The sequence below is a fragment of the Sparus aurata genome, chromosome 18, assembly GCF_900880675.1.
Source record: "Sparus aurata chromosome 18, fSpaAur1.1, whole genome shotgun sequence".
NCBI lineage: Eukaryota > Metazoa > Chordata > Actinopteri > Spariformes > Sparidae > Sparus > Sparus aurata.
The window spans coordinates 26,171,194-26,193,020 of NC_044204.1; the positions used below are offsets into that span (position 1 = coordinate 26,171,194).

Consider the following 21,827-nt stretch of genomic DNA (forward strand, 5'->3'; position numbering starts at 1 on the left):
AGAATTAGACGATTAGTCATGTGTCCCAAAATGAAGCAGCATCACAATAACTATGAATCGTTTAATCCGTTAACCATGAAAAAAAGCCAAATCTGGCACGTTAAACATGAGGATCTGCTGTTTTTCTCTAGTTTCTATCATTGAAAATTGTTGGGATTAACTCAATATATAGAATCTGCCTGATAAACTATTGGTCCGACGTTGGGAAACTTATATTATTGGCAATTTATTCGTATCTGAGATGTGTAGTTGATAAATAATGCAGAAAATATTGCGCCAAATTAGGTTAATTGACTTAACCACGCTTGGCTACATACTAATGCAGTAGGTGGCAGTATGCAGCTGTAAAGTCAGTTTGTTGTTCAACAGTTAACACAGTGATAAGAAGAAGACAACACAAAAGCAATTTGCAATACATGTTCCTCAAGGGTCCAGAGAGGATGGAGAAAGTCCACAATGTTAACACAACAAAGGTTCTCAGAGCTATGAAATTTTAAATCGTCTTTGCTCACGACATTTTAGTGTTTTTACCTTCAGCTGTGCATAAACTGCGGCTTAGTCAAATGATCAGATATGTCATCGGTTTCGTCCATGAAAAGCAGGTGAAAAAATCCATATCGTGTGTGTGTTTTTCTATTTAACATGTAGCAAAATGCAAAAGGACAAAGCACAATCATTAGACAAGGAAAAAGAAATGTAATAAATTTCCTTCACTTTTAGAAAGAGCCAACTAGCTTTTCTTGGTACAGTGACAGTTTTCACAAATGAGAGGTTGAAAGTTGTTGGGAGAACATGGTTGAAAAATGTTGTAATAAAAGACAGACTGTGTGTGTGTGTGTGTGTGTGTGTGTGTGTGTGTGTGTGTGTGTGTGTGTGTGTGTGGTCGTGGTCGTGGGGGGTTTGTTTATTATGATTAAATGAGCTGAGCAACAACAAATCTGCCAAAACTGTAATGAGGAGTAGAGAAACACTCAACAGCAGGCCTGATGAGGACAGTGGGAATGAACACACACTCTCACTGACACACACATATATACACGTACACACAGACATTCACACATCAACACAAACAGCCCACTTACTCTTTGATTTTGAATCATTTACACATCTTCTCACACATGCTCTCCTATCTAAACAATGCCTTAATCCAGGCTAACAAACACGCTGATGAATCCTGGCACACGCACGCTTGCGCGCACACACATACACACATCGACTCTCTGGGATCTAATTGGCTGTAATAACCTTATGGACAGGCAGATATCCAGGTGCGTAAACTCTGTTTCCCACAGAGTCTCATTCTCTACCCTGAAACACACTCGCACACCACAATCACTTCCACATGTGTGTGTACTGCTCGGACAGTGTGTGTGTGTGTGTGTGTGAGTGTGTGATTGACCATGTGTTTGTCGCTGTGTGTGAGTGTGGGTCCTCTCCAGTTGTAAGCAGGCCTGGAGGATAAATAAACAGGCTGATTGTCAGCGGTGGTTTGGAGGGGAGGAGGACAAAGAGGGCGGATGGATTACGTTCACCTCCACAGTTCCCAAGAGGCCTCAGCGGCAGGCACAGTTATAATTGCGTTGTGATTAATTAGCCCTCCATTCCTCACCCTTTTTTGGAGCTTGTTTTTCTAAGCTTTGACCCATGCAGTGCCGGTGTGTAACTAACTTGTTAACCTGAAGTCTTCCTCTTATTCTTGTTTTTACTCTCTTCTTGTCCTTTCATCACTTTCTCTCCTGTCAACTTTGTTTTCTCCTCCACCTCGTGTCTCCCCGCCTCTCTGTTCTCTACTCTTACCTTTTGTCAATCAGGACTTTGAGAAGATCTCAGAGTTTTTCAAGACTAACTACAAACTGGAACTAGCAGAGAAAGACATGTGTGTGAAAGGATGGAACTGGGGAACAGCCAAGTTCTCAGGTAATGAATACGCACAACAAAAATGCTCTCACCAGATTTATTGCAAAATCATTTGCGATTGGCAGCTACAACATCAAAAGATCAGTTTTCCTCAATGATTCAAGTGTTGTCAACCTAAATGATCCATAAAGATCTTTGATCATAGCTTTTATTTAGAGAATTTGGAAAGTGAACTTGTATTGCACCCCTTAATAACAGATAGTCTTATAATAATAATAGTGTCTCACTGAAAAACATGAATGGATTTTTAAAGATTTGAAAAAAATAAGCTGCTGCTGACATCTGGTTTTCCTGTTTCTCACTCCCTCTCCCACCACAGGGCCGCTGTTATCGTTTGATGTAAATGACAACACAGCGTTCGAGGTCCCCCTGTCCAACGTGTCCCAGTGCGCCACGGGGAAGAACGAAGTCACTCTGGAGTTCCACCAGAACGACGACACTGAGGTCTCGCTCATGGAGGTCCGATTCTACGTCCCACCCAGCCAGTCCGATGAACGACAAGACCCTGTTGAGGTGAGGACAGATTGGCCACTTTCTTTTCTATGACTACTTCTTCCTCTATTTTTGTTTGTCTTTTAATCTCTCTTAATAATGGTCCTCAAAATGTGTGTTTTCTGTATAGGCATTTGCTCAGAGCGTGTTGTCTAAGGCTGATGTGATCCAGGCCACAGGAGATGCTGTGTGTATCTTCAAAGAGCTGCAGTGTCTTACGCCGAGAGGAAGGTAAGCGATCAACAAAACAGTCACTCAGTATTTCCTTATTTGTGTTCACCTATCAATTGAAAACTGACTCTGAAATTGATATAACATGGGAAGCAGGTTAGAGATCAAAACTCTCAACCACAGGGCTGGTAATGGAGCCAATTTCCTTGCCAGAACTTAAAAAAACAAACAGTGTGTTTTACAAACACCGTACAATTCACTATCAAACACAATGTGGTTTGCAAATCCAAACACCACTGAAAACAAATTAACTTTGCTTTACAAATAACAAAACCTAACATGAAACAAATACACAACATAGTTCTAATAAATCATGCTTCACAAACAAATACAGCAGTCCTGCAAGTACAAAATGGAGTAGCCTGCAAAGTACAAGTAAAAATATCATCAGCACAATGCTTCCACCAAGATTCTGTGCTCAGGATTTTCTCACAAATGCCCTCCACAACAGCCGGATTTGCCACGAGTCAATGTAAACATGCCGGGTTGAGCCATAGCGATATTTTGTTAATAATTGATCTAAAATCCTCTATCATTTCTCTCTTTTTCCTCAATCAGATACGACATCCGTATCTACCCGACATTCCTTCACCTCCACGGTAAGACCTTCGATTACAAGATTCCCTACACCACCGTGCTACGCCTGTTCCTGCTGCCACACAAGGATCAGAGGCAGATGTTTTTTGTTGTAAGTTGACTCTCGTTCCTTGTTTGTCAGACTTTTTTCTTTAACTTTGTACCCCAAATGAGCTTTTCTTTCCCCCTTCTTATTTCTCTCATTTCTTCTCACACTTGTTTTGTTTTTTGTTTCAATAGATCAGTCTGGATCCTCCGATCAAGCAGGGTCAGACACGTTATCACTTCCTCATATTGCTCTTCTCTAAGGAGGAGGACATCAGCCTCACTCTCAACATGAGCGAGTGAGTGTCTTACACTATGGTTTTTGTGGGCTGCAGGCATGAGCCTGCTAAATCAGTAATGCAAGACCTGTCACCGGTAACACACGTTCTGTCTGTGTCCGGTACACACTTCTTATCCACAAGGGGGAAGCAGATATCTGAGGGAGTCATTTGAATGTGTTTACAGTGGCTCCAGCAACTTCTGCTCCTTGTATTGTTTCTTGTAGTGTTTTATTAAAGATATTAAACCTGTTTTTTCCTCTGTGTGTCTAACAGGGAGGATGTGGAGCGCCGCTTTGAGGGCAAGCTTAGTAAAAACATGTCAGGCTCTCTGTATGAGATGGTCAGCAGGGTGATGAAGGCGCTGGTTAACCGAAAGATCACTGTACCTGGAAACTTCCAGGGGTAAGTGCCTAATAAACACATTCAGAACACTTTTTTTTTTTTTATTAAGTAAATCCTGTTAAACGTGCCTCCTTCCTCTACAGTCACTCCGGGGCTCAGTGCATCACCTGCTCCTACAAGGCATCCTCAGGCCTCCTCTACCCTCTGGAGAGGGGCTTTATTTATGTCCACAAGCCCCCCGTACACCTGCGCTTCGAGGAGATCTCCTGTGTGAACTTTGCCCGAGGCACCACTACAACCCGGTCCTTCGACTTTGAGATCGAGACCAAGCAGGGAAATCAGTACACCTTCAGCAGCATCGAGAGGTGAGGACACAGAAAATTCACCAGAGCAACATGATTATTATTATTATTGTTCCCATAAAGATTATTCTGACATATCCAGGTTTCAGATCCTTTATGTCAATATGGGCGTGTTTTTGATTCCTTTTTTTTTCCATCATTATCTTCCTGGCGAAAAACACGTTGTGACAATTTAAGAAAATACACTATATATACGTAATAAGTAAAATGCAATACAATAATAAGATGCATTTAAATAAGCACATTTTATATATTTATGAACACATTTTTGTACCCTGTGAATTACTTCAGCAGATGAAGATTTGGTTTGTGGGTGCCTGCGCTCCACCACATTTGCCACTTGGCTGATTTTGCTTCTCCATCTTATTACAGTAATGAAACATTACAGCAGTAAGCACTACTCATCCGCTGCATTAGTGTTACCAGACTTTCCCTTTCATTTCATATTAAACTGGAGCCAGAACAGTATTGGATTTTAGTGACTGACTTTGATCACGATAGTATGAGAACAAAAAAAATGCAATATTGATTTTCAAGGTTCAGTATGATCCGGATCAAACTGGTGGATCTACAACCAACAATATCTTACCCGCTCAGAAGGCTGATCAGACTTTATTCCAGTCCAGAATCTTCAAGATTTATTTAAAAAGTCTGCAAGCATGAGACCAGAAATATCATGTACTGATGTATTTAAAAAAACGATAAAAGTCACATCCATTGTTATTGAGATAGATGTGAGAACGTACAACATTGATTTTAGGTCATATTAATGCTCCAACCTTGTCCACCCTCTTTTTCCTCCTTTCCTTTAGAGAAGAATATGGCAAACTGTTTGACTTTGTTAATGCCAAGAAGCTCAACATCAAGAACAGAGGGTTCAAAGAGGTAACGTATTAATCATTCTAACATCTCACCCCAGTGTGTAAACAAACATATTACGTGTGTTTTGTCAAACTTCATCCCAGATATTGATGCTTGTTGCCCTTCTCCTGTATGTCTGTCCTTGTACCCCTGTAGAAGAAGGTGGGTATGGTCACGGGCGTCACGTGTGAATTAGACTCTTGATTTTATCGGTGTGGAGTGATCTCTGCTTGCATGGCGTGCTCCTGTGTGTATGTATGTGTGTGTGTGTGTGTGTGTGTTACAGAGGATTGTGTCTTTATAATCTTGATTTTGTTTGGACATTACCAACACGATTGAACTTGATAAATCCTCACCGATTTATGACTAATCATGGGACATTTGGGGGGAGGGGGAGGTGAAGGTGAAGGAGTGTGACTGATAATTGTTTGCATCGTGCTGACTAATGTGTGGCCCGGGGGCTTTTGGTGTGCTTTAACACTCGACACAGCTGTCATCACGACCGCTGCCTCACACAGACGGAGCTGATTGCATTAATGCTGTATGTTGAAATGTATGAGGTCCCGGTCTGTCTGACAACACAGTCCAATCACCAACACAGGTTTGCTGGTATGACTTGGCCATCTGTTGCCATGGTGACAGGGTCAGCAGCGTGGGTCAGTGAAAATGAATGGGCCTGTTATCCATTTCCTGTTGTGTTTTTCTTAATTTAAGAGCCTCCTTGACTTGTCGCCTGTTTGTCTGCTAGCGGGCGTTGTCATAGATACGTGGTGATGAGAGACCACGTTGGAGGAGAAGAAGATCTCTTGGTTTTTATAGACAACTACAGTTTACACAGTTTCTGTGTAATGCTAAACTAAACTGCAAAAAGCTGAAGATGAAGAAACTTAAGTTCTGTGAAATTTGGCCTTTTTTTCTTCACATTTTATTGACTAAATGACTAGAGTGAAAGTATTGATAATTTGCAGCCCTCTGCACGACTGTTAGGTCATGAAAGGCTTTGCTGTATTGTCGGTCTTGTTGGTTTGGGCTTTCTTTTTACCATACAGTTTACTTTCAGGGCATGAAAGGTAACATTGACGAGTACAGTGACTCAGATGAAGACCAGCACGATGCCTACCTGGAGAGGATGAAGGCCGAGGGCAAGATCAGAGAGGAGGGCAACGACAGCGACGAATCAGATGCTGAAAGTGGTGTGTAAAAGTCTTAGTATGATAGAAGTAGGAAATACATGTTGACTTCAGCAGATCAGTGGGTTTGATTGGAGGCTGTTTTGTCCTGTTTCCACCTTCAGATGAGTCATTTAATCCTGGAGAAGAAGATGACGACATTGCAGAGGAGTGAGTGACTTTTTGTCAGTTTTTCTTTCTGTCACCCGACTTTGTCTCAACCAGCTGAAGTAACTCCTGGTTTCCCGTTCTGTTTACGCCGTGTCTGTCAATCAGGTACGACAGCAATGCCTCTGCAAGCGACAGTAGTGAAGATGGGGACGATAGCGAAGATGACAGTGCAAAGAAGAAGAAGGCAAAGAAACCCAAACCAGTTAAGGAGAAAAAAGAAAGGAAACCACGGAAAGAGGTAAGTCAACAGGAAGAAGACGTGAGAGAAATATCAGGCTGTAAGGAAGATTCAGTCAGAAACGTTTTCTTCCTGAAAGGATGCCCCTGGTATTGAAAGTAGCTGTACAGTATATATGAACTTGTATCACTGCACATATTTTGATTTCCCATTTATTTCCTTCCTTTTCTTCCATCATAGAAGAAGAAGAAGCAGAAGGACACTGGCGGCCCCAAGAGGCCCATGAGTGCCTACATGCTGTGGCTCAACTCTAGCCGCGAGCGGATCAAGTCTGAGAACCCAGGAATCTCCATCACAGAGATATCCAAGAAGGCCGGAGAGATGTGGAGACAACTGGGCAAAGACGAGAAGGAGGTGAGGAGATGGAACAAGGATAATAAGAGAGGATACGTTTCACTCGTCTGCCCTCACAACACGAGAGGGATTATGTGCTTAAATAGTGTGGCTGAGACCGTAGAACAAGATATGTAAAATCTGTTTGTCTGGTCAGTTCAATTCGGATCAGCTTTCTATTTTTAATTTAAAATTCAAACATGAGTTTTAACTGTATTCTTTGCACTCATTGTTACTCAGCGTGACACAAAGATTGTGTCTGAGAAACCTAAAACACTTTTTTTATGTATTTCAAATTAGAAAATGAACCGAATTAAATCAATTCATTTGAAGTCTTATTCGTATCAACACTGTTTGCTCCAAGGATCATTTTCTCTCCATTCACTGAATAGCCATTCTTGTTGTTATTAGTCTATTTGCTCTCAGAGTGTTGTGTGAGTTTGGGGATTTTCTTTAGAGTACAAATTATAAAAGTATCTTGCAATAGGTTATATTTTAAACCAGGGAAAAAGAAATGAAGTCAATGGAGTGTATATAAGACATTTAGAATAGTGACATCAAACATTTCTTAAGCGCATTGACTCAAAGATCCACAGCCAGATGTGACATCATTGAGCTTTGTTCATAAATCCATCATGTGTGAAGTCCAATGATGTTTGTTCCATTCTTCTGCTTTACACTTGGCTGCCTCTCTGTTATCTTCAGGAGTGGGACACGAAGGCTGGAGAGGCCAAGAGGGATTATGATAAAGCAAAGAAGGAGTACAAAGAAAGCGGTGGAGGTTCAGCCTCCGTTTCCAAGAAGTAAGGCTCGCAACACAAAAAAACACAGATTTTCTTTTTCTTGTTGCAAACTGTCTCAATTATATGCAACTTTATTTTTCTCCCAACTCTTCACCCGTTAGGGAGAGTAAAAAATCCGGTGGTAAAAAGGATGAGAAAAAGAGGAAGTCTGCAGGGGCAGACAAGGACAAGGAGCGGAGCGGCAACGACAGCTTCAAGAGTCGAGAGTTCATCGAGACGAGCGAGAGTTCATCAGACTCGGACCACAAGAGCAAGTCCAAGAGGAAGAAGGTAACGGCAGTAATCTGAGCCAAAATCCATTAACATTTCCATCCTGTCTGTCTCTGTGACAGCACTCGTTGCAGTGAGTCATTTATCTGGATATTGTTTGTAATAATACATGCATTAGAGAGCTGCATTGTTCTCCCCCACTTTTAAGGTTGGGGACATAAAGAACTTATTCCATTAGATTCTACCACTGGAAGATATAACCAACAAAGTAAACTCCCACAGTGTGATTGAGGTGGTTGTTTGCTTGCAGCATTGACATTAGTGCACTGAAACAATGTGCAGCAGTATTAAACTCTAGTTGAGGACACCAATGAAACGATTTACTGTAGTTGGAAAAAAGGCTGGAGAGCTTCTTTGTATCATTGAAAATAAAATCACTGGCTGCCCACTAAAAAGCTTTTATATATAGTTATATCCAAAGTGTTATATGTTTGAAGGAATCTAGTTGTCCAAAGAGACTTAATGGTGCGAGGAGGAAGAGAGAAGAACGTGTTGAAAGAATGTTAGATTATGCGAAGCTGACAGCCTGCAGGTCTGATGGAGGGACACCTGCAGGTGAAGTCTAGACCTAGACTCAAAATAGAAAGTGCTATATGACTGTTGTCTGCGGGTCTTGTTTAAAAAGGTACTGAGAATGACACTGAAAAATCAAATCCTTCCTGTTTCTCTCTCCCGTCTTTCTCTCCCCAGCAACGTTATTTGCTTTCTTTGTGTCAGCAGTACGTTTTTTATAAAGTCAAATTTTGGATTTTTTTTTCACCCACAATTCCGTTGTCAAAATGATTAAAACCAACATGCATCAAACAACAATGAAACAAACATATGCACTACAAAGATTGTACCAAACCGCGGTATGTGTAGGCCTACAGTAAGAAGGAGAGGTTTTAAAAAGCATTAAGTTTAAGTGTCACCATGGCTACATATCTCCTCTATATCATGTGGCTAAATTCATATGATGTAGCTATAATCAGACCAATCCTGTTTTTGTATTTAAAGCCAAAACTGAGATTGCTATTTGAGAGCTAAATAGTCCAGTAAATACTGTATGTCAACCTAATGTTATCATATGAAATGGGGAATAAAAACATTTTGTTTTTGTTACGCATTAGACCCACACATTGTCCTGATCTGTTCTTTAAAATATTTCTTCACCAGGAATCAGACGACGACGAGGAAGAAGAGGCTATGACCACACCTGCCAGCTCAGAGGAAGAGTCTGACTAAACACACACACTTTTACCCGGCGTACACACAAAACCAAGGACCAAGCAATTATTATCTCTATGTTGAGATCTCACAAATGGGCTGACAGAGTACAAACACGTCTTGTGAGGGACTCTGAAAGCTCATGTACTATTTGATACAACAGCTCAGTGAAATGGTGGTATACTGGTGTACCACTCTTCCCAGAAATCTTGATGGGGGTTTTTTGTTTCATCTCACCCACGGGGATGGTTGATGTAGTTTTATAGCAATGAGGAGAGTAGGAGTTATTAGTTGATGCGAACAGATTCTGTTCCTCCCGAGAAAAGCATTTACAGACAAGAATTTGTTTGGGTTTTTTTTTTTTGTGTTTTGACATGTCATGTTTTCAGGCTTAAAATAAATAAATGCATCATTTTTAATAAACCTTCACTTTGCTGTTTGTTGTTTGTGCACTGCTGTACAATACCAATTCTCCAAAAAGTTAAGACACTGTAAAACATCATAAAAACAGAATAATTTCCAAGTGACTGTTCTCCATATTCTTACAAATTCTCTGTTCACACATTAATACATTTTACTGTTATTTTCCACCACATGTAAAAGGGTTCACCGACTGTATCCACTGTAGTGATGGTGATGCTGCGGCTCAGGGAGATTTCCTTCTACATTACCTTACAGAATAAGCCCAAAAACTGTCACTCCAGTTTGTATTTTGGGAATACACATTGGATTCCTGTCCACACTCGTGTTGCACATCAGATCCATTAAACAGGCAGGTGGTTTGGGAGTGTTAGGGGGGAAGGTTAGATGGAGACCCTGGTGAATGTTTAAGAGGTTTCAAACAGGGGGCCGAGGCCTAAGTATACAGCGGTTTGTAAAAGGCCTGCTTCATTAGGGTCGAACGGGGTGGTTTTTAAGAGCCAAACACTACCGGATGTGTGGTTCACCTCCACTTTGACCATGTTGGTTTGATGATAAGATACTCTTTACTGTCAGCTGTACGTTGTTATATTTTTTACATTAATTCCCATCACATGGAGCCATATGAATTGATTTTTGTATAAAGATCTCCCTGTGACCTCAGTTGCCCTGTGTATAGTAGGACTGCAATGCACAAGTCTTGTTCAGAGGCATTGTGGGAAAACCAGAGTCTACAGCCATGTTGGCGTCTCACTGACAGTGTTCTGAGCTAAATGCTAACGTTCTCTCTATGGTAATTTTAATAAGAATTCAGATCTTGTACTGAGGAAGAAGTAGCAGAGCCCCAGTGTAGAAATACTGTTACATTTTCACTTAAAAGGGTAACGCCACCAATTTTACACATTAACGTGTGTGTACAAGAATTGAGTACGATTGTGTAGTTTAAAAAAGTAGTGACGCCTTTTTGTGCCGCCATTTTTTTGGTTTGGCTTTGGTTTACATGTGATGTAAACCAAAGCCTCTAAATCCCTCAATTTGCACTGTTAAGTCACAATATTGCACTACGGGACCTGTGTGGATGTTATGGATGTTCTGTAAGCTACACAGCTCGTTTGCCGTTAATGGATATTGGCTTCTTTAAGTTGTGTACAGTTGTAAAGGATGCCTCTGAGGAGGTCCAGTTTCTAATTGCGTTCAATTCCAATTCAATGATATGCTGTTGGATTGGTGCTTAGACTCGTGTACTTACCGATACCAGTTCCAGCAGCATTTGAGGCCTTGTCTGATACTGCTGTCATTATCGGAACAACCCTACCTGAGACCAAAGTGACCGAGCGACCATCATTCTCATCCCTGGAGCCTAAACAAAGTCCAATCAGTGTTTAGTAAATACAAATGTTACCTTACCAGAACGGACAGAGGGAGACCGTGCAGGCTCTCCTTCATGTGGTGTGTGCATGTATGCGGTTGCATGCTGTCATGTCCGTAATGTTGCGGTTGACGACATATTGAGCGTGGATGTGTTTACATAGAACCCTTCCTGTTGTATAAAGATCACTTTCAGGGTGGTTTCACCTTTCACAATGAAATCCGCGCTACAATCTTCCACTTTCTCTTCAAGTCGATCCAGTTCTACAATCTGACAAACAGCGTCTCGTATTTTTTCGTGTCTAGGTTTTCACAGTATCATTGTCCATTACAGGAATCCTGTGATAACCGTTACAGTCACATGCAGCCTGAGAGCTTGTTTGTACGTCCAGAGCGTGCATGTGTGTTTATGTGTTTCTTGTCTTGTATTAGGTTACCGTTAATTGACCACAAACATAATGGACCCACTTAAGAAATGACATACTCTCTTGGCACATGCATCTACACACACATGCACACACACACACACACTGTCATTGCTTCATTACATTATCTCGCTGATGTGAGAGGCCGTAATGCCGTCGATGCCTGTGAGTGTATTGAGAAGTAGTCGTATCATATGTCACAGATATTGCAGTTGTCAATAACGCCACTGTTTGTAATTTGTTACAGTGCAGTTCATACCTCAGAGCCTCTTCAGGGGCCTGAAAGTATTGAATCAGATGTATTTTCTCTATACTGTTAATGTACAGAAGGGAACATAATGTTGTTTAATGGAGACATTTACAATGCATGGATTTGTCGTTGCACTTAAAGCTCTGACAGCTTCTTTCAAGAAAACTTAAACGGACCTCAGATGAACTTTTATCTGATCGAATCTGTCCTCTCTGTTTAAATGTTCCTGGATGTTAGCTCAGTAAGTACATGTTCCAACCACTGAATACTACACGGGTACTCAGTGCTCATTGGAAGGACCAGGCTCGTCTTCGAACCCGGCCTTGACCATTTTGATCTCAGCAATGCACCTGTTAGATTTTGTGATTGTATCTTGCACAGTTGGACATTTACATTTACATTCACATTTAGGGCATTTAGCAGACACATTTAACCAAAGCAACTTACAATAAGTACATTTGTCACGAGAAAGAAACCACGACATATCACCGTCAATGGAGTGAAACGAAATATAGAAACGATTGTCAAGCCCTCATCTGAGGATCGTAACTGATATTTGTCAAAGATTCTTTAAGTGCATAAGTGCTATGATTGAAGTGCTAACGATACGAATATACAAATGCATACAGTCAGAGCAGTCTCTCCCCGGTATGAGTTCAGTTTTACTACGGTTGAGTTTGAGTTGATGCACGCTGTCCAAGTGGAGATGTCTGCCAAACATTCCAAGATGCGCGTCGCAACGTGGATGTTGGAGGATGATGGGGGGGGGGGGAAGAGAGGAACAGGGTGTCGTCAGCATAACAGTGGTAGGAGAATCCATGCGATGTGATTGCATAGCCGAGTGATCTAGTGTATAGTGAAAACAGAAGCAGTCCTAATACTGAGCCTTGAGGGACACCAGTTTCAAGAAAGCAGGGTTTGGACAAGGAGCCGTTCCATGTGACCTGAAAGGTGCGATTTGTCAGGTATGATGTGAACCAGGTTAGAGCAGAGTTAGCAATGCCAAGTTCAGCCAGAGTGACACTATCATGCTGACAAAACTGACCTCAGACAGACCCACAAAGTCAAAACAATACCAGCTGCGTCTGAGTGGACGGGAATGATTGGATCTGGGTTACGGTCCTCTGCAACTCAAAATTGAGTGTGGGCCAGAGCTAAAAAAGTGGGGGGCCACTTCCCACATCCATACTCCAAACCATGAGTCTGCTTCATTTTGATCTCAATGACACATCTGTAAAGTTTTTGACTGAATCAGCTGTGACACTCTCATGCTGACAAAAATCTTTACATTTGGTGAATACTCTTTTAACAAAACCTTTATGTATTTTTTAAATGTGGCCCAAATTAATAAGAAAACAATCAGTCAGCAATGAACAGAAACATTCAGCATCATGAACAAACACACACATTAACATACAGTGTGGATCCTGGTCCAAAGAATACAGAATTCTTGAGTCTGATAACAATGTACAATTTCTACATATTGACATTTTTACATAAATGCAAAACATGCACAAACATTTGTGATAAGAATCCCCTGAAGCTGCATCAGCAGGGTCCTCTGTGAGGTTCCCATCATAAATAGTTCCAACATGGAACTGCTCACAACAACATCTGTGGATTATTTTGAGTAACTGGTTCATGATTTCCGAAAAGAGACTTTGCTGTAGAGTTTTACAGATGTGTTTTCTTTAGGTGCTTTGAGCCTCACAAGCTGTGTGGCAACTAGTTCCATTTTAATCAAGAGAAGGCAGACATCTCTGCAGCCAGTGTCTCCAAAACTCTGCCACTCGCACCAATACACTACAAAAAATATAATTTCACTGTATGAAAGAATTTGTTACAAGCTAAGCAGGTTCTTAGAAATGTTTATAACTGCTTGATATTTGATGAAAACTTCACAAGGTACCCATGTTGCAACAATAAGGTACCTTTCTTTTTTTAATTAACAATCTTTGGGAAGTGTGTAACATCTGACCAAAGTGAATAAAGGAACACTAACTTTAATTCTGTCACATTTATATTAAAGTCTGTCAAAAGGCCCCACTGTGAAATGAACCAAAATAGACCAACCAGAGCCTAAACTAAGTATCCAAGACTTGTTAAAGACCCACTGAAAGGATGTCAAAAAATGTATCTGGCAAATCAAAACGGATGCATGTTTGATATTGATTGGTGTCCCTAAATAATTGTGTGTGTTTTCAACGGCACACAGCTGGAATCAGCTGGAGATGGTGAGAGAAATGAGGCATGGGAGGCTGGGAATTGTGGTTAAGCAGGCAGGAGAAAGAGGGAGGGACAGAGGGACAATTTCACATCCTCCTCTGGTTCATTAGAGTAAAGTAAGGGGAGGTCCAGTCTGTGTTATAATCCAATGAAACAAAGACAGTGAGCTGGAGGAGGGAGACAGTGAGGTTTCACCATCAAACATCTGATGAAGCAGGTGGACGCAGTCCACTCAGAGGAACGCGGACCAGTGTGAAGATTGAGACCACATTTCTGTCATCAGAGTCAGGAGTCAGTCAGGTTTACCTCCCCACCTGACGACGGCACCTGTTGAGGCTGGACAGGAGTTTTTCTTTCAGATCCAGGAGGACCCCGATCGCTCTGCGACTTGCACTGACGAGCAGCCATGGGCTCCTGGGCGTGGGGCTTCATCACCGACTTCTTCACCTACGAGACGACAAAGTCTGTGGTGGTCAAGAGCTGGTCAGTGGGCATCATCAACCGGATCGTACAGCTGCTCATCATCGCGTATTTTGTCGGGTCAGTGGCTCATGTTTAAACGTTTGCATGTCCTGTGGGTGATTGTGATTTCTGATTATCTGTTGTCTTCTCCTGTTAAAACCATTGATTTTCCCCAAATGTCTTCATTCACCTCTAATGACATCCTCTACTGAGATTTCTGCAGCCACACCAACACAAAGGAAGTGGTTGGAATTTAATTTATGGGGCTTAACGCTTTGAAAAATCACATCTTAAAAACTCAACAGCAGCGCTCATTGCTGTTTCTCTGGGTCATCCACAGTTTCTCCGGAACGTATTTACAGATGTGAAACTGTGACTTCCAAATGGCCAGACACCGCAAGTGGTTATTGTTAGATTATGTTTCTATGTAGCCTATCTCTTTAATTTTAGATTCAAAAGGTGAAGTGGAAGTAAACGCTGCGCCTCACATGCTTCACATCTCCATTGTTAAATTGTCCAAAAATAGATCCTTGACTGAAATAAGAGTTTAAATCCAGCAGTTCAAAAATACTGTGAAATGCATTCAGAATTGCACTTAAGTAAAAGACGAAGAAGTTTTATCAGCTAAATGTAGTCAAAGTACTCAGAAGAATGAATCTTGTCAGTGTTAAATTATTTTATGTTATGTTTTATGACATTTTTCTCATCCAGGTGGTTAAATTAAAGTCTCTCCAGCATCTGGAAATGTGTTAATGACAGCAAAATGTGTTGTTGAACAAACCCTCTGTGGAACTTGATGGCACACAAACACACTGAAAAACTCAACAGCATCGTCTCTTTTTATAAATCATGACTCAAGGTAATCCACAGACCTTTCTGAGAGCAGTTTCATGTCGGAACAAATTTCTTCCCATATCTCTACTATTAAGCAATCGTGCACTAATCATGGACGGCTAGCTACCTAACAGTGCTGATGTTACAGCTCAGCCGAGGACGTTGCCGTTAATGTTTACATTGCAAACCTCCCACCACAAGCTGAGTGCCATCAATTACATTCAAGAAAAGGCAGAAATCTGTACGGCTGATAACTCAACAGCAACTCACACTTAAACAATCTACAGGTGCGAGGTAAAATGCGTGTCTTTGATTTGGGGTTGAACTGTCCCTTTAAGGTTGAATTTGATTTTAAAGGACTTGTGCGAGCAGTTTTAAGGCTCCATGTAAATTGTGTCCGGAGCCAAGAGTCTCCTCCACTTGGACTCTTGAGCTTGTGTTAAATCTTTCCTGTCGTGTCCTTTTCTCCTTCAGCTGGGTCTTCATCCACGAGAAAGCTTATCAGGAGGTCGACACCGGCATCGAGTCCTCTGTGATGACCAAAGTAAAAGGCTTCGGTTACCATCAAAACAGGGTGATGGATGTGGCCGACTACGTCTTCCCCCAGCAGGTGCGTGACGCTGATAACGCACGGTTAATAAATTGTGACCTTTGACCTTTGGTGCGACCGCAGCTTTCAGATCACCATCTTCTGTCATTGTGGAATGGTTTGACTTTGTCTGAGGTGACCTAAACTGTTTACGGTGAAGTGAAAGGTTTGGTTAATCCAGAAACTGTCGTTGTGTGTTTCTTATATCACTATTCTCATGACAGGCTGTGCTGTGTGAGGCACATTTTGAACATTACGCAGCATCACATCAACATCCAGTACAGCCCTTTAATGTCCTGCTGTGTTTCAGGGTGCTGGCGTGTTCTGCATCATGACCAAACTCATCATCACCGAAAATCAGTTCCAGGGCAGATGTGCAGAGGTGAGGAGACACGCTGAAATCACTGCTTAACATCAGCTTCGCTGGATCTTAATGTTCTTGCTCTGAGCTCTTGGTCCGCTCTCACATCCTCAGGCAGCGTTCCCCTGATAGTTTCTATATCTGCCTTCACGGCCAAGTGTAACTGGGATTTTGCAGTCAGGGCCACCTGCAAGCCGTCGATCATCCTTTGGACTCAGGGCCATCTTTAAAAAGCTTCTTACAAAACATTTCGTTAGTGTTTTTCCTCATTTTTAATGACGTTTATTGTATTGTAGTTAGTTTGTGTTGCCTGACATTACTTACGTATGTGGTGAAACCTATTCGAGGCAGGTGAGGAAAGATCGTAAACACTAATCCTGACGAGGGCGAGGCAACGATAACCTGCTCACTTTGAACGAGAGTTAAACAGGAACTTTGCCGATTTTCAACCAGCTTTGTAGCAATACAGCCCAGTTTAATGCAAGAACCATCTTTCCAGCTGTGAAATACTTACTGTACACTCTCACATTTGAGTTTATGTGTGTTTCAGACTGGTGAGAAGTTCAATTGTTCCACAGATGAAGACTGCCACATGCATTATGGCAGCGTCCTTGCCAACGGTGAGTCTACTGTAACTCCTTTATCATCGTTATTGTTCAGGCACTCAGGCACAACGAACCTCAGTTTTGCATTGCTTTGTTTTTGGTTATCTTTAAAGTCAGACTGAGTTTGGAACATTTTGGCTGCTCACTCTCCTACACTCTCTGTCTCACACACCAGGCATAATAACAGGCGTTTGCCTCAAGGTCTATAATAAAACCGGTCAGTGTGAGATTGAAGGATGGTGTCCAGCTGAGAATGATAATGTAAAGATGTAAGGTTTGCACACACGCGCACACACACACACACTCAAACAAAAGGTACACCTGCATACATTGGAAGCCTTGATTGTCACCCTCACCCCTTCTTCCCTGTCAACATCCTCCTCTAGCAAACCGATGTTGGATGTGAACAACTTCACCATCTTCATCAAAAACAGTATTCGTTTCCCGCTCTTCAATGTCACCAGGTAGGTCACACACAGGCAGACGCACGCACACATACACACGCATTGTCTAATTTAAGCAGTTGAAAACGTAACCCCCATTTTGCTTTTGTCATAAAACATGAACTCGTTGTATCCCAGAGGGAACTTTCCCACCACAATGACTTCGGCAGAGATCAGGAACTGCAAATTCCACCCGGAGAACAACCCCTTCTGCCCCATCTTTCGAGTGGGGGACGTGCTGAACTACACCGGGCAGAGTGTGGAGGGCCTGGCAGCAAAGGTGATCCGTCCTCTGTCCTCTCCGTCCTCTTCTTCGTTTTTCTTAATATGTCCTTCACTTTTCATCCTCAAGGTTTAAATGCTGTAGCTGCACAAGAAACTGCACCGTTAGTTTGTACCAGTAATGTTTATCTATCCATCTCCGCATGCTAACCAGCTAGCCCTTTCCATCAAACCAATCAGAGCCACACAGTGCGGACCACTAGCTGCACGGCTAACTGACGTAACTACAGCTACGTGAGCAGCAGTTAGCAGTCGCTCTATTTGTTTGGAGAATGAATTTGAGGGGTGGCCAATTCTTACGTATCGCAAATATGACGTTTTTGTCCTATGTGAACCTGTTGTCCCGCAAGTGACAGGGCAAAACACACAGGGCGTTGTTGGCTCTGAGTTGTTTATTTTCTTACTTCAATACGTTTTTAGTGGACAAAATGGCGTACAGTAGCACGCAAAATAAAAAGAGGAGTAAACGGTAAAGAGGAAACAGAGACAGGCTTTTGAGACTGACTAGCACCCGATCTTCTTGAACCAAATATTTTGCCAAAAAGCTTTAATTATTTTTTTTCTATGCCACTTTCTGGTGTGACCTAATCGTGGTTATTACAGGAAAAAGGTCGAGGAGATAAAAAGACAGCTGAATTTACCCTCTTTTCTTTATCCCTCTCTCTCAGGGCGGGGAAATTGGAATAAACATCCAGTGGAAGTGTAACCTAGACCTAAACATCGAGAAATGCGTACCTCAGTACTCTTTCACGCGACTTGACAAACCGTTTGAGAAGAACGCCGTCTCCAAAGGCTACAACTTCAGGTAGCGCATCTGGTTCATCCTTCCTGATGTGTCCTCATCCTTTGTGTTGCTTTATCAAACCGTTTTTTTTTTTTTTTTTTTTTGTATTTCTCTTTGAACGCAGATTCGCCAAATATTTCAAGACAGAGAACGGGACTGAATATCGGACACTTCACAAAGCATTCGCAATCCGCTTTGATGTTATGGTCACCGGAAATGTGAGTTGTGTAGAAACTGTGAACGCCTGCATGTGTGTGTTTGTGTACACTTAAAAACACATTTTTTAGACCTCTCACTTCACATTTATTTGCGACACTGTTCACGGAACATTCATCTAAATATGTCTAATATAACAGTTTTAGACTAACACAAATTGTTTCCAGCTGCAACTAAGGGGATTGCCACAAATCATGCGCAGAGTTATTTTATTTCATTTTTATTACGTAGATGAAATACAGTCAGATAATGGATAGATAATGAATGTGTTCAGGGGAGGTTCAAGAAGGCTTAAACAAATCACAAAAATTCATATTTCTCTCAAATTGCACAAAAACGTTTGTGAATGTTCAAAATGTTGAAATAATTTCTGACAGAACAAATGCGCTCCTCAACAAACAAGTTGCGCAGAACACTTATTTAAATTGTGAAATCTAGTTATTATTTTATTCAAACATGGAGACAGCACTTCCTCCCTGAAGCTCTTTGTACATTAATGTCACCATCGCTGCCGTCTCGCTCCTCCAGGCAGGGAAGTTTAACACGATCCCAACACTGATCAACTTGGTGGCTGCCTTCACCTCCATCGGACTGGTAGGAACTTCTGCTCTGGCTTAAGATGATTTTAAAAAATGTGTTGTTTTTTTTTTCTCTCTTTCTCGTCGCTGTCAGCTTTCATCACACTTTCTCCTGTCTGTGTCTGCAGGGTGCGGTTCTCTGCGACGTTATCTTACTGAACTTTTTGAAAGGGGCAGACCAGTACAAAGCCAAGAAGTTTGAGGAGGTGATGAGTTTTGTCTCTTTATGATAATACAGTTGCATGTATTTATTGACACCAACAGCAGCCTGACTTTGACCAAGCAATTGAGTCTAAATGAACAGATTTTCATTGTCTCGTCCATCCAGGTGTCGGAGGCTCAGATAGAGGCATCTTTAGCTCAGAGCCCGGGCAGCCAGCTGTCTCTGAAACGAGGTATGAAGAGCTCGTATGACTCCGGAGCCCTGTCCCTCGATACCACTGACCAAACCATCTGACTGAACACCATCTGAAGAAGTGGACATCCTGCTGTCTCTCTTTTTCCTTTTAATTGCCCTGCAGGAGATTGATTTCTCCTCGTTTCCGGTTTTCAAGTTCCTGCAGTCAGTTTTAGTTTGACAAGTCTATGAAATTAAGGAGAAGGGGGACTTTGCACCTAAAAGAGGGTGTCAGAGTAAAGGAAATAACAACGACTGGCACACTGGAGCCTCCTGCACACTCCCCCCCCCCAACAAACAAACAAACAAACAAAAAGATTAAACTCTTCACCATTTGGGTGAAGCTTAACTAAAGCTACACTCATTAAAATCAGAGGGAAACGTCGATCAGTGAAAATGTTTTTTTATTGTCAGCAGTTTCATTTTAACGAGACATTTAACGTCGTCTTGACGCCAATGAAAAAGCAACCTCCTGTTTGTCAGCCAAAAATATGAAAGCTGAACAAAATCCCCCCCCCCATCATTTCCAGTTAGCTTCGCTCGAACCAACCGGAATTTTAAAAAAACAAACCAAACATGTTCAGGTACAAAAGTGCTGAAAATAAAGTTGTTTGCGTAATAAACCTTGAAGCATTTCTCTTGTTCTTGTTCTTCACAAACAAAAGCACAGCAAGAGTCGTCTAACTGTGTGGAGACAGGGTTTAATACTGACGTGTGTGTGTATGTATGTGTGTGTGTGTGTAATGAGAGTGGGGCTGCAGTGGGGGAAATGTGTGTGTGGTTTGAGGTTTACAAATGGGGCATTATTAGTCCACTTCTGGGTAATGGCGCCCAGTGCAGACTAATGGACTAATGCGGGTCCTCGTCTTTTATTCTCACCATTCCAAACAGAATCCAAAAATATCCGTTGGTTTTCTCAGGTTTCCTTCCACATTTTCATGTCAGGCATTGATGTAATTTCTCTCTGTCACACACATAGATCGTACAGTTTACAGTATAGTATCTAGATCTCCGCCACCCTCTTGTCTCACTCAAACTGTGACCTGGGCACTAATAGATGAGCTAAAGAGCCTCTTAATGGCTCTGACAGAGATTTACGAGAGAAGATAGCTGCTGAAGGGGAGGCCACAGAGGAACTGACAGCAGTTAGTCACCAAGTTTGACGTACTAATACAATCACACAAATCCATACAGTGCATGTAAGAGGAAATGACAGAATGTGATACGTGGCGCTATAAAGTACTCGATCTCTTGCTGGACACTTTGTAATTTCTCCAAGTTTTCTGAACAGTGTCTGAAGGCAAATCGAGACTGGATGTGTGAGAGACATAAAGAAGCAGATTATATAATTTATTCAGAAGATCCTCATTAAGGATAATAAATATATGTGGTTGGGGTAATGAGGCAGGAGGATGTGTGTTTCTCCTGTCAGAAATATGTTCCCTCTTGTCCCTACAGTTGAATGTTTCACACTAAAAGGCTGTTTTAAGATTTGCTGCTGAAAGTGTCAGTTTTCTCCGCACTCGCCGAAAAACATGAAACATGATTTATGACATCAAGAGTAGTTTGGAAGCCTGTAATGTGGACACAATGTGGGTGTTTTTCAGGGCATTAAGAAGTTATGATGGTAACTTTATGACAGAAGAGAAGAAGGATACCACTCGCTCTCGTATCTGAGCTGTGAATATGAATCTACGGTACTAATTATGGCCGGTTAGCTTAGCTTAGCACAAAGACTGGGAACAGAGGGAAGCTGCTAGCCTGGCTCCATACAAAGGGAACAAAAGTCACCTACAAGCAGATCTGAAGTGTACCAAATTAACATATAATGAGTTAAATAGTGCATTTTATTTTTATATCCTCAATTTCTTAAATAAATTACACAAGTTCTACATAATGTAGATCATTTAATGCAAAGTACTTCCACATGTGGAGTCGACGTGAATACATTCTGCTTAAATGAATGCATTTTTTCAAGTATTATACATTAAAATGATGTATTACATGTGGATTACTTTTATGTATAACACTTGTAAAAAGTCATAAAGTTAAGATTACTTTCACATCGACACAACATGATGGAAGTACTTTGCATAAATTAGATACCTTACGTAGAACTTATGAAGTAGAGTTACATGGAAACTGAATATGTCATTGAAATACATAAAGTCAGTGTTCTTGGGAAGTGACGATACATAAACTAATGTTTTTAATTTTCAATTTTGTAATCCAGTTTGAAATTACCTTAAAACATTGATGATCAAGTATTAACTTAACTACTAAAGTAATC

General features: G+C 41.5%; 2 protein-coding genes across 4 annotated transcripts in view; both read left to right on the forward strand.

The window, feature by feature from the left end:
* The window catches only part of ssrp1a (structure specific recognition protein 1a), a 13,023-nt gene extending 3,379 nt beyond the window's left edge, over nt 1–9,644 (forward strand). For 2 of the 3 annotated variants that reach the window (XM_030396790.1, XM_030396791.1), the window contains exons 4-19: nt 1,812–1,917; nt 2,237–2,430; nt 2,540–2,640; nt 3,199–3,328; nt 3,457–3,560; nt 3,816–3,944; nt 4,028–4,249; nt 5,059–5,131; nt 5,264–5,269; nt 6,168–6,300; nt 6,402–6,447; nt 6,553–6,685; nt 6,866–7,039; nt 7,724–7,821; nt 7,923–8,091; nt 9,247–9,644. In XM_030396790.1, coding sequence (XP_030252650.1) covers nt 1,812–1,917; nt 2,237–2,430; nt 2,540–2,640; nt 3,199–3,328; nt 3,457–3,560; nt 3,816–3,944; nt 4,028–4,249; nt 5,059–5,131; nt 5,264–5,269; nt 6,168–6,300; nt 6,402–6,447; nt 6,553–6,685; nt 6,866–7,039; nt 7,724–7,821; nt 7,923–8,091; nt 9,247–9,315 — 1,887 coding nt within the window. In that variant the 3' untranslated portion in view covers nt 9,316–9,644. The remainder of the gene's footprint in view (nt 1–1,811; nt 1,918–2,236; nt 2,431–2,539; nt 2,641–3,198; nt 3,329–3,456; nt 3,561–3,815; nt 3,945–4,027; nt 4,250–5,058; nt 5,132–5,263; nt 5,270–6,167; nt 6,301–6,401; nt 6,448–6,552; nt 6,686–6,865; nt 7,040–7,723; nt 7,822–7,922; nt 8,092–9,246) is intronic. The other variant, XM_030396792.1, reaches the window with a different exon arrangement.
* A 4,511-nt stretch (nt 9,645–14,155) lies between these two features.
* On the forward strand, nt 14,156–20,167 carry p2rx3a (purinergic receptor P2X, ligand-gated ion channel, 3a). The gene is made up of 12 exons (XM_030396000.1): nt 14,156–14,526; nt 15,757–15,892; nt 16,182–16,253; nt 16,783–16,852; nt 17,013–17,106; nt 17,224–17,301; nt 17,419–17,560; nt 18,231–18,367; nt 18,471–18,564; nt 19,091–19,156; nt 19,269–19,346; nt 19,469–20,167. The coding sequence occupies exons 1-12, from the start codon at nt 14,393–14,395 to the stop codon at nt 19,595–19,597; spliced, it is 1,230 nt and encodes a 409-aa protein (XP_030251860.1). The 5' UTR covers nt 14,156–14,392; the 3' UTR covers nt 19,598–20,167.
* Nucleotides 20,168–21,827: the final 1,660 nt, after the last annotated feature.

Excerpts from the sequence above, each read along its gene's own strand:
- p2rx3a (XM_030396000.1), top strand. The coding sequence starts at position 14,393 with ATGGGCTCCTGGGCGTGGGGCTTCATCACCGACTTCTTCACCTACGAG. Across the intron at positions 14,527-15,756 it reads ATCATCGCGTATTTTGTCGG|CTGGGTCTTCATCCACGAGA; the intron begins GTCAGTGGCTCA and ends TTTCTCCTTCAG. Across the intron at positions 18,565-19,090 it reads ATGTTATGGTCACCGGAAAT|GCAGGGAAGTTTAACACGAT; the intron begins GTGAGTTGTGTA and ends TCGCTCCTCCAG.